General features: G+C 40.7%; 1 protein-coding gene across 1 annotated transcript; it reads right to left on the bottom strand.

Annotated features, from left to right (window-relative positions):
- Window positions 1-2,407: 2,407 nt before the first annotated feature.
- On the bottom strand, window positions 2,408-3,775 carry GCNT4 (glucosaminyl (N-acetyl) transferase 4). The gene has a single exon (XM_007943370.1). It carries the CDS (start codon window positions 3,773-3,775, stop codon window positions 2,408-2,410), a length of 1,368 nt encoding a protein of 455 aa, XP_007941561.1.
- Between the last annotated feature and the right edge of the window lie 9,124 nt (window positions 3,776-12,899).

Here is a 12,899-nt window from a genome sequence, read left to right on the forward strand (position 1 = left end):
AAATTTCCAATGAACAGAGGGTAGAAGTATTTCTTGCCAAAAGGAAAGACACTACACCAGGTGGTCCAGATTTATTTTTCAGCATTTACATGTTTTTCTGTTGGCTAAAGGCATAAAAACTGAGATTTCAACAGGACCTTGTGTACTTAAGTCCATCTAGTAAATTATACACATTGGTTGGCAGAAAAAGTCTTTCTATCCCCATTCCCAACAAGGCACTGGCCCAACCTGCTAATCTGGATGGGTTGAAAAGAAACCCCAAACATGGTAACCAGGGTTTCCTCACACCTGGACAGAATTGCCCTTGCAATTGTGTGTCCCCCTGCCCCCTCCTTTCTTTCTTTTTCTTTTTTTTTTTTTTTTTTTAATATTTTGAAGGTTCTCCAGAAAAGATAAATGCTTACATCTCACAAAGGTGTTGGACCTATGTTTGCCTTATAATACTACTACAATTTGACATTTCTGTAGTTTGTCCCCATTTTCAAACTACTTTGCATACTATTTTCAGTTGTTTCTCACACAAAAAAAAAATTGTGAGGAAGCCAGGATAGGCGTCCAAGTCCTTGCTTACAAAGACCAGGAAAAGTGAGGCCCATAGAGACCAAACTAACATAATATATCCATGGTCACTAAATCCTCACTAAAGAACTAGAAAGGATCTTTTGCAGAACTTGGCACTGTACAGTAGTTATTTATTTTTAACAACAGGGATTTGGTAGTAGTTGTTTCTAAAGACTAAAGGACTTTGAAGGGGCTAAAACAAGAAAGGAAAATGAATTCAAGAGAAGAAGAAAGGGAGAGACAAGTGGTGCCAGTTGGTATCATGAATTTAAAAAAAAGCAATTAAAGTGCACTTCACATGTAGAACACACATTTTCAAAAAAATATTCAAATACTTCAGTCTTCCAAACAGTCACATTTTGGCATTGATAACTACGTCTTTAAGTAGTTACTGAGGCAGATAATGAAACATAAGATCATCAAGAAATTTTTATGTAAGTTCCACCATTTCACGAAAGACTGGTAAAAATATTATAAGCAGGCAACTACTCTCCAATCTGTTTTCAGAAGCATCTCCCTGGCCCATTCCATCTCCAGCACAATACAGAGACATTACAATAAATATCTATTTGACTCTTTGGGTAGTTTTCTAAGGTGTGGTTTTGATAAATTATTAATGAATATTCTCACCATGTCCTTAGGAAGAAAAGATTTTTCTCTCTGGATCTAAGCTGAAAAAAACAGAAGATTACAATGAACTTATAGCTTTTAAAACTTTAAATTTGGATTCCATTTGGATAGTTGCCAGGAAAATAAGAAAAAAAATTAAATGACCAAAACATTTAATTTAGAAAGTGGTCATATTTCACATAACTTTTTCAAGAAAATTTGGAGAATTCTCAGGTTGATAGTTCCATAAAACAAAAGGATACTAATTCCACAGAAAGGATTACATTGTAAAGAACCTGACTAAAGTGATAATCTGAGAAACAGACGACTTAACTTCAGTGTTCTAAGATATGACACTTTGAACTATTAGTCAGTTCTTATTTGTATCAGTCAAGGTGTTTTAAAGAAGCAGCTGAGCTAAAAATGAAGCCATTCTTGACACCATTGTGAACATGATGCAAAACTTTGTATGAATCCTTTTCTTTCTCTTCACAAATCGGCTGTCTCAGTCTCCCTACCCAACCTCCACTGCCTTCCTTAACATTCATGTGGCCCACCAAGAGAGTGAGTCTCTCTGACCCTGAAAATTGAACAAGTGATGTATCAAGGAGTAAATTATGCTTTGGCAAACAGGAAATTAGATAATTTTTTTTGAGGTAGTCAGGTCTCACCTCCTAGTATCTAAGTGGTTAAGGGAAAAAAAAAAAAAAGAAAACTAGTTGAATTAAGAGACAAATGGAGTGTTTGTCACTGCACTTAAACACTATTCTGAAATGAGTGGTTCATATGGTTACGTGATTACCATATACTCAAAAAGCTTTTCACAAGAGTCTTGATTGTTATATAAACAATCTAAAGATACTAAGGTTGCTGTGTGATTAGAGTAAGCCACTGTATCTCGAGGGCATTTTGGAACTCATTACAACTTGGATTTAATTCTTACATGCTTTCTAAGAAAGTGCCTGGCATACAGTAGGTGCTCAGTAAATATCTAGCTGAGTGTTTAAGATCTGTGATTTAGCTCAGTGAGGTTACAAGTGAAAACAAATGTAAAAAAAAAAAAAAAAAAAAAATCAACTGTAGTGTAATGATCACCAAGATAGGCCATCTTCCCTTATGCATGGAATTTTAAACACTTTTCAAACTATGAAAGGATTAAGTTCAAATGGTACTAAGCCTGATGTTGTATACATCTTAACACTGTTAATCAGACACCCTTATTTTCATCATAATTTTACTATAATGATGGGACTGTGGGATTTTTATACATAAATACCTTTTCTGAAGACAAAGTGATCCATTCTCTTTGTTGTTCTTCAAGCTTTTCTGCTAAACATTTAATCAACACAGGGTCTACCTTAGAGTCAAATTTATTAGCAAACCAATGTCCATCTTTTATAAGCCACCTTAATTCTGCTGCTCCATAGATACATACACTTCGGAGGTGAGAGCCAGTACAACTGGGATAGAGAAGGCCTTCATGATAATTCCATTTGACAAGGCGGGTCTTACTCTGTAGGTCAGACACATCCTGTGCGGTCCTGGAAATCTCTCCAGGTATTCCTGGTACCCGAATTAAGGTTGCCCAAAAATGCTCATCAGGTGAGTATGTATCTTTAGACCAGACAATAAAGTCTTTAACGAGGGAACTGTTGAAAACATACTTAACAAATGGTCGACTTAAAACAAAATAAGCACTGCCAACAAATATCTCAATATTATGGGGAGGTGCTTCCTTGGAGATGTTTGTCCTTATTGGTAGCTTCACATATTCATAAGGCACATGTCTGAGTTCATGGTGGTAAGTGAATCTTTCCTTTTTACTGTCTGGTGGTTTCACCGTCTCCAGCATGTTCGCTCCATCAAGTTTCTTCAACTCTGACACTAATTCAAAGTTTGATTTCAAAGGGAAATCTTGCCCACACAGGTTGATAACATATTTCCATTGCACTGAAGACTTAAGAAGGTCTGACAAGCAATTTAAATCAGCTTGGAGCCTGGAAATGTGGGCATATTCCACAGCTTCTAATTTGGAAGCAATGAAAATATTGGAGAAGCACTTAGCTAAGTTGTTCATGGCAAATTTGAAGGTATCAGGTGATTTGTGGTCATAATGGATGCAATAGATATTGTGATGGTTGTATATAGCATGGATAAGCCTTTCAACCATAATGGCGTCTTTGTGAACAACCAAAGAATAGGCTATTGGGAATCTTTTCTCCTCCCTTGAAACAAGCTTTTGATGGTACCTTCTTATGGTCTGATAAACCTCACAATCACTCGTTATGGCCACAACATCTTCATCATCCAAGTCGATGATATCTCTTCTTCTTATTTCCAGACTCTTGCCAATTTCCAAAGGCTCCTGTTCATAGACACCTGAACAGTTAACTTCATATCTGCCCTCATATTTCACATGAGTATATCTGTTTCTTACAAAAGGTGAGGTACTTAAGGAGTATTCAACCAAATAAATGCCTCTTTGAGGGAAGAGGAGTCTTCTCACATTTAGAAGTTTTAATATGGAGAACAGCCATAGAGTTAAAAACAGGATGAAAACTTTTTGTTGTAGTGGGTATTTAAAACAACATTTGAACTTCTTCATTCTGTAAGAGGAGAAAGAAATAATTCAGTTGACATGTTATGAGAAAATCAGTTCACTGGGCACCTACCATATGCCAGGCACAATGCTTGGCTCCAATATGAATAAAACAAGGCTCTTGCTCTTGAAAGAACCCAGCAATAAGAAAATGGAAGTATGTAGAATGATAATATTTTGCTATGTTAATTAAACTTAATTTTGAGAGCATTGTTGCCAAAAAGAATGAAAAATAATGTAAACTAAAATAAGGCACTATATACCATTTGCACTTCTGCTTAGCGTATCTGGGGAGAGAGTGCTCTGGTTTGGCAGAGCTCTGGAGAATTAGATGTCATCAAGAGGTCCTCAGAGATGCTAATAGCCCACTTGAGGCCAAAAGGAATGTCCATCTTGAGTCCTCCTTTGGATCTTTTAGTCCAAGGCCTGAAGTTAGATGGGGAAAGCCTGGTGAACTACACTTTCAAAAATAAGAGTAGTGGGCACACACACAAAGGAGTTATGAAAAGGTATTACAAACTGTAAAAATTTGGACAGATTTTGAAACTTTGGTAAACATGCACATTTCCTATATTTTCCATTTTGTTAGCCCTCACAGAGATCTTCATAAGGATTAACAATTTAGCCCTTAAAATGAGGAGAATCTGACTTTGAGAGTAGGTAAAAATGTAAAAACTGTCTGGAGGTCTGATAGAGACCAGAGTAACCCCCTTCCCCAGACTATCACCCTAAGATATTGGCTTTTGTTCCAAAAGCCACTCCCAGAAGTCACCTTTCATCCAAACAACACATTGGCTTGTAAAATAAACCCTATTACCCGTGAGTACTGTGCTCCCTTACATAATCAATCATATGAGACCAAATGGTCAACATTTACCATAAAACAAAGATGAGAAGGTAAAGAGGGGCAGCAGGGAAGTTAGATTAATGGAAACAAAATGGAAATAATGAGAATGCTGACACATTGTGAAAAACATAACCAACAGCATGGAACAATTTGTATAAAAATGTTAAATGAGTCTCTAACTTGCTGTGTAAACTTCACCTAAAATGCAATAAAATATTATTACAAACAAAACAAAAAACTACCTGGAGGTGTAATTTGGTATATCTAACTGTTTTAAATACACCCACCATTTGACAAAGAACTTCACTTCTGAGAATGACCCTGAAGATCTTGTGTGTATGTAAAGACACTACAAAAAGGACATGAGGGGGACATCCTCTGACCTCAGGAAGGGGAGACAGATCACCATCAGCAGCCCAAGGCTGATTACTATAAGGTAGAAGTCAGATACACCACCATCCAAACTTTTTACCAATTCTGACACCTACCATCCTTCCCATGGCACTCTCTACTACTCTGTTGGCTTTCATAATTTGTTGCAATGGCCACACAGAACTCAAAGACAATACTCTCAATTATAGGTTTTGTTAGGGAAGTAACAGGTTACAATACAGGTTCAGGAACACTCAGGATACAATTCTTCAATCAGGACAGCCTCCCCTTGGCCATGGCCTCAGGCATGCCTCTCTTTGGGCCTTGCCCTCTTAGCCTGGCCTCTGCCATGCTAGGGCAAAGTGTTACAAAGATCTTTTAGCTCTGCTGATAGATGCACCTAGGTGCATCCACTCTGCTCCTAAGCCTCCTGCCCAAAGGCACTCAGCTTTCTCACTCAGTGGGCCGGCAAGCCTGTCACTTTGTCTTGTGCTGGTGTTTCAGTTCTGATGCCACTATGTCTCTGCTGGTCTCTCTGCCAATGAGGTCCAGTGCAGGGATCTTGGGTCCAAGGATGTGCTCTACTCTGGCTCTTCTCTACTTCTGGATCTTCTCACTCCTAAGGAACATTCTGGCTGTACTTCTACCGAGACAGAATTGTTAATTCTTCTATCAGTCCATGGTATATTCAATATTCTTTGCCAACACCATAATTCAAAGATATCAATTCTCCTTCAGTCTTCCTTATTCATTTTCCAGCTTTTGTGTGTATATGAGGAAAATTGAAAATACCATGGCTTGGGTCAGTCTCATCTTAGTCATCTAAGTGATATCTTTGCTCTTTAACACTTTAAAGTCTTTTACAACAAATTGGCCCAAAAGAACATGTTGTTTGACTTCTTGATAGCTGCTTCCTTGAGTGTTAATTATGGATCCAAGTGAAATGAAATCATTGGCAGAAGACTGCCACATCTCTCTTCCACGGATCTGCTGGTGGGTTGCAACTGACAACCTTTCACTTAGCACCTGATCTCTTAACCATTGTGCCACCAGGGCTCCCTATAATTAGGTTGTATCCAAAGTAAATTTTTACATTTTCTTTTCTCACTTTATTGATTGCAAAATCTCTAATTAGCATCAGTTAATAGTTCATATCTGACACCAAACAAAGAGGTTTACAAAGTCTTCCAGAGTTCTCCTGTCATTTATGATGTACTATTTAATTGTCATCATAAATGACAGCTGGAAGACTTTGCAAACCTCTTTAGAAAGTTAGAAATAAAGTAAATCACTTTTCCTTTTACAACTTGGTGTCAGATGTGAACCATTAACTTGTGTACTATTTAATTGTTGGAGCTGGTGGCATAGTGCCTAAGGCATTTGACTGCTATCCAGAGATTGGACAATCTACTTCCACAGAGATACCACCTCAGAAACCTAAGGAGGGGTCGCTATGAGTCAGAATCAACTTGATGGCAGTGAGTATTTACTTGTCGTCTTCATACCTACCTAAAAAGACAAAGACTACCTCCTTGATCCATTTCCAGAACCAAGATTTCCCAGACTCCTGTGCACTGATCCCCACTAATGCTTCTCACCTCTCCTTGAGAAGGGGTGGATTACATACATCCTGACTCCAAGTCTCGAGCTCATAGTCTGAGTTGAGCTAGGAGACATGGCTGCCTGCCCAGAGAGAAGGTCAAAGGGCACTGGGGGATGAGAGAGGTGGAGGCATGCAGTGACAATTCCTGTGAGAACTGGCTGTGCAGGCCCACATCTGAGTTTCTGAGGGCAGGGATGGCAGTTACATTAAAAAGAAGGTGAGGGAGATGGAACAATCTAGGTACATTGCCTTCTGATCCATTTTCTTCCATCCTGGGCATCTTCAAGGAGGGGAGCCTGCTGTGTTCAGGACAACTTTAGACATGGGGAAAGGAGCAGCACCCCCACCAGCCCTTCCCAAAGTAAAATAAAACTGTTCACCTGCTTACCATGGCAAGAAATTCCTTTAACTAAAAATTACTCCTTTCTCCAAGTTAGAAATAAAAAGGTATGAAGGTGCAAAACCTTTTGTTGTGAATAATGAGTTTTTTGTCAAGTCTTAAAAGTGGCTGTTGGCTACTTCCCAGCCGTGGTGGGAAGTCAGCAAGTTATTCTGGGCAATAACTGAGAAGGAAAAGTCAGGAGATCAGAGAAGACCTCAGCTCTGCTTTTCTCCAGCCAGAATCTTTGCAAACTGCTGGAAGTTTGTGTGACAGGCCTAGGTCCCTCACAGCTGGATCTGTACCCTGAGGGGGCAACAGGTAGGGAGTGAAGGGGGAGGTTGGAGTGGGAAGAGGTGGAAGTAGGGGAGCATGTTTCTGACATCAGGCAGGTGGGTAGGCACTGGACCTCTCTTTCCTTCCCACTTGCAGCCCAGTCTGTGCAAACCCCAGAGTTGCTGGGTTTGAAGGGATAGGAACCTGCTCCTGAGCTTTGACCCAGGTTTGACCAGAGTCTGCTCAGCTAAGGCTGGCAGTTACACTGGCCACATGGTTCCTAGGAGACCAGGGCAGCAATGCAACCTTCTACAAACACACCATGCTGCTCTTTCCCTCTTAAAGGCTTGTAGGCAGGAAGCAGGCAGGTGCTTTCATGCAGGAAGTAGTCTTACATTACAAATAATTTCCCATCCATGGGAGAAGGGGTAATTCCCCACCCACTTGCCCAGCTGACAAAGCAGTCCAACCTGTTACGGAGTTATGGACATATAGGTAAGAGTTCTTAATGATTACTGTAGAACTGGAAAAGAAAATGATAGCAAATCACTATAGCTCAGATGAAATAAGGTCTATTTGGAAATTCAGTAAAAGCTTACTCCTCACTAACTTCACAACAGGGATGTTGGATGAAACATTTCTCCCAAACCATCTTCTTTTCTTAATTCTCATAGGCATTGTTTGCAGGCTTAAAGGAAGCACAAAGTTACATGCCAGTTGAGTGGGTATAATTGAATTCAGGGTTAAATGGCTATAGCCATTTAGTCTCAACTAACTCATAAGTCAGCAATTTTAAAACTCAGGCCTATTACAGAAGAAAGATGCTTCCTTTCTCGGGGAAGGAGGGAGAATGTTAAATTAAGATGGAAGGAAGGGAAAGCAGGGGAAATAGATGGATAATTAAGAGACAGGTTTGATATGAGTGAAGGGATTTTTAAAAATAAGAAATAATATGATTTTTTAAAAAAGAAAGAAAGAAAATTAGCCATTAGTTGATATTTTTTGAAGCTAGGTTATGGTCACATGGGGGTTCATTATACTAGTCCTTGTTTCTGTTTGAAATGTTTTATAACACATTTTTGAAATAAAAATAAATGACGATTGGAAGGAAGGAGACAGGAGAAAAGCACTGAAAATGGTTTGTTGAGGTTGAGCACCAAGAATGAGGCCCCAGTTGTTCATGTTTGGAGATGACATGGGCTCTGTTACCTCTATTTCTGTCCCTCTTCAATTGTCCCTGCATACCTGCTATTCTTACCAGTAATTCATGCAGGTAGTGAGACACTGGGAAGAATGAAAAAGAAAGTGCCTGGACTTCAGGATGCCACACACCTGGATTTGAGTCCCTTGAGTAACACTTAGTATCTGTGTGACTTTGATCAAACTAGAAACCTCAGCTGAACCCCACTTTCCACTGACCTCAAAATGGGGATTAGCTAGCTGTGAGGGCTCAGAGAGCCCTTGTAAGATTAACATGCCTTTTCTCTCCTTCGTCTGTGCTCAGCTGGCCTGAATCTAAATCTTGTTTTTCTTTTCTAGTACACAAGACTTGACTAATTAAAAAAAAGAAAGAAAGAAAGAAAACCACTAGACAATTTTATGCAGATGATGTTACGAAGATTAAGAAATTGGTCAAGGCTGCAGGGCTGGAAAGTGCTGAAGCTGGAACTTGAACCCAGATAGGCTTCTCCAGAGATGCCCTCTTAGCCCTCTGCACAATACTGTCTCTTGAAATATAAAGAAAAAATACACTATATTTTCCACAACAGTTTTAGTCTTTGACTAAATTTTCTCTTTACTGTGTCTTAATCTAACTGTCCTAAAACAGGAACAGAAATTATCATCAAACCATAATTGAACTCACCATAAAACCTTCTACTCTGTTTAAGCGATTATAATAAATGCCCAGTTCTGAAGTCCGCCTTATTGAGGACTTGTGCTTGTTGTTATGTACATTCGCTCTCACTTTGAACCAACCCCTGTTGTTCTTGTTGCTATGTGCTGTGGAGTCAGACCCTACTCATAGCGACCTCTCCTTGGGTTTCTGAGGCGGTATCTCTACGGAAGTAGATTGCCCAGTCTTTCTTCCAAGGAGTGGCTGGTGGATTTGAACCACCAGCTTTCTGGTTAGCAGTCAAAGTGCCTTAGGCACTACGCTACCAGAGCTCCTTACCAAGCCCTACTCACAACTAATTCTTCATCACAATCACTTTCACTTGCCACGTGCAGCTTTTAAATCATTGGCAAGGCTTTGAGCCTTTTCTTGTTGTAAAGTAAGGCTAAAGAACCAAATTTGACTTAAAGACCTACTTAGGGGCAGATCTTGTTTGTAACTGGGGACTGCCTCTGTTTACACGGAGAAGAAACCTGGAGGAGAACTGGGTGATAAATTCCATGCCCTTCCTGGAGAGAGAGAGAGTGTGTGTGAGAGAGAGAGAGAGTGAGGGGGCTGCAATCAGTGTGCTAATGAGGAGATTAGTCAATCTTCCAGCCAAAGAATCGATTAAAGGAAAAGAAAGCAAGCTGATGCTGAAGAATTCTGCCATCTATTTATTCTCCTCTTGTATCCTGCCACCTATTATTTCCCGATTCCCTTGTTTTTGTGGTTACCCAAGACACGATTGGGGCTCTCTGAGAATGGCTAATTATTTCAGAGAACTGTCTGGCAGAAATCTCTCTCCGTGTGGAGGATACTCCCCCTGTGTGCCACAGGATGGGAAGAGTTTGTGGATTTTGAAATGCCAGAATTTGGGTTTTTTCTAAAGTCTTACAAAGAAGAGACATCACGTAAGATCACTATATAAAGATGAGCTCTCACACACACACAAAATCCTGATCAAGTTGAATAAGCTAATGTCCTTCTACTGCTCCTTGATTTCAATAAAACTATTGATCTCCAAGCCTCCCCAACCCCCATGGCATGCTCATCACCAAACCCAGATAATGTTTTGGAATAAGACCATGAGGTGGGAGGATGACTCAGCCAACATGCATTTCTTCAACACCCCCACAGCCACAGAGAGTCTTGCAAAGGAGCAGAAAGACAAGTTTCTTGCCTGACTGACCTTATGTTTCCATTGTTGGTAAGACTGCAAAGACAAATCACCATCAGATTGTGAGTGGGTAAACACAGTAAGTACGCAAAACACCAGAATGACACGACTGGGTCAGTAATACAATACAAGCAGCCCTCAAAGAATTAGAGGTTATAGTCTTTAAAAGGAAAGTAAAAGGCTTTCCCTTCTGTTTATAAAAGCAAACACTTTCATTTAGGGGGAAAAAAAAATCACAAGTCAGAAAATTCTAAAGAAAATAAAGGTCTCAGTAATCTGCCATCTGGCAATAAAATTCTGTGGACAGTATGTCCTTCCAGGCTGTTTTCAATAAACACTTTTTCTTGTTTGCTTTTTAACAAAAAGGCTCAATATATAGATAGGCACTGTCTCATAATCTGTGGGAGCTCTGGTGGCGTAGTGCATAATGCATTTGACTGCTAACCAGAAGGCTGGCAGTTCAAACCCACCAGCTACTCCTCAGAAGGAAGATGGGGCAATCTACTTCCGTAGTGATACTGCCTCGGAAACCCAAGGAGGGGTCGCTCTGAGTTGGATATGACTCTACGGCAGTGGGTTTGGTTTAGTTTATGCATCCATGTGCTCCCACTCAAGAGGAGGGACCCCCTACTCTTCCTATCTAGGATCCCATAGTGGCAGTTAGTGCTGGCTCCACTCTTCCTTCCACTGAATCTTCTCTGAACAAAGTAAAAAAATCTTCATGTTGCCACATCAGTGACATCTATCTATCCCTTCCTAAGGGTCCTCTCTCTCTCAGCAACAATCTTCAAAGTAGCCACTTTTCTTATTGAAAGACCTTTGCAGTGCCCGCCCCCAGTGTCCTACACTCTCCCATCTTCCTTTCCTCTCCCTGCCCATTCTCAGTCTCCTTGTTTGGCTGTTCTTTGCCTGCCCCATTCATTCTCCCCTGGGCATCTCAATTAGTCCAGCTAAAGCAAAGCTCTTGATTTTACTAGCATAACTGTTTCTCCTCAAGTACTCTGCATCCCAATAATCAACACCATCATCCTCTCAGTTGCTTGAACTAGTAGTTAAAGCATTCTGCTGCTACCCAAAAGGTCTGCATTTCGAACTCACCAGCCATTCCACAGAAGAAAGATGAGTCAGTCTGCTTCCGTAAAGATAGGCAGCCTTTACCTTATGAGGTAGTTCTGCTCTGCCCTAAAGGGCCACTATGTTTCAGAAGTGACTTGATGGTAGTGGGTTTGGTTTGGACATGGAATAACTTCCTAACTGGCCTCCCTTGCTCTCCTCTAATCCATTGCTGTATTGTAGCCAAAATGATCTCATCAACACATAAATCACATCATTCTCTTTCATTACCCTCCACACTTAAAACCCTTCACTGGGATTTCACTGCACTTAGAATAAAATCCAAAATCCTTTCCAACCATTAGGTTCTGCCAGTCCCCATTCCTGCCTTGCTCTCTGACTTCATCTCATTCCACCCTTGCGAATTAAGCTCTATCAATACCAATCCCCTGAAAGTTCCTAGAACACCTCTCTTTCTTTCTTATACTGGGACTTTTGCACTTGCTGTTCCCATGTTTAAACCACTTTTCTGGCTCTTGACCTGACCAGCCCCTTCCTATCCCTCAAGTTTTAGAAGAAATATTTCCTCAGGTCCACCCTAATCACCCTTCTCAAATTTCTCCCTTGTCCACCATTCTCCTTGTTTTCTTCTACACACTTATCACAAGCAGCAGTTACTTTTTTTTGTTGTCAGTCTCCCTGACAGGAACAAAAGGTCCCTGAAGACCTTGTTCACTGTTCTGCCCCAGGACCAAACACATCTGGCGTATGGTAGCCGCCTCAGTGGACATGCACTAAATGAAAGGCACAGTGGGGACATTCCATCTTCACTGCTAACTGTGTGGTAAGAATCAGCATGAATCCAATTCCCAAAGCACAGAAATGGATCCAGTCCTCAACGTCCCACCTCTTCATCTTCGTCACCTGCCACTCACATGGCCTGCTCTCAACTCCGGTCACCCGAAGCTAGGTTAGTGCTCTCAAGTTATAGGGACACTATCTTCAGCCCTAGTCACCCAGAGCTGGGTCAGAGCTCACAAGTTAGAAGGACACCTTCTTTTAGACAGCTAATTAGGCAGATGCCAGCCCTTGCTGATTCTCACTGCTCCTGTGGGTTCATTAATTTGCTGGAACTCACAGAGTTCACAGAAAGTATATCATACTTACAGCTACAGATTTATTACAACCAAAATGGGATACAGACAATGGACACATAGGGTGAGGTCTCAGAGCGGTCACAACACAGAGCTTCCATGTCCCAAATAGGGACGTGCTACCCTCTCAACGCATGATCACCAACCAGGAAATTCCATCTGAGCCTCAGGGTTCAGGGCTCTTAGCCTCACCACGTGGCCATGATAGATTATATCATTCCTCCAGAGGCTTAGTTAGCATCAGGCTCCAGATGGTCTGGTCAGCCCCACTAATTAGCCTCAGGTGTTAGTCGGCTAGAAAGAATGGAGAACAGAAGTTAAATTGCTTTCTGCAAGGTGATTCCACACCCTGCAGGGGCAAAAAGTTAAAAGTTCTGCTATCAAAAATTTCTA

Source organism: Orycteropus afer, unplaced genomic scaffold (assembly GCF_000298275.1).
Source record: "Orycteropus afer afer isolate SDZICR_OR568_19922 unplaced genomic scaffold, OryAfe1.0 scaffold00104, whole genome shotgun sequence".
In the NCBI taxonomy this organism is placed as follows: Eukaryota; Metazoa; Chordata; class Mammalia; order Tubulidentata; family Orycteropodidae; genus Orycteropus; species Orycteropus afer.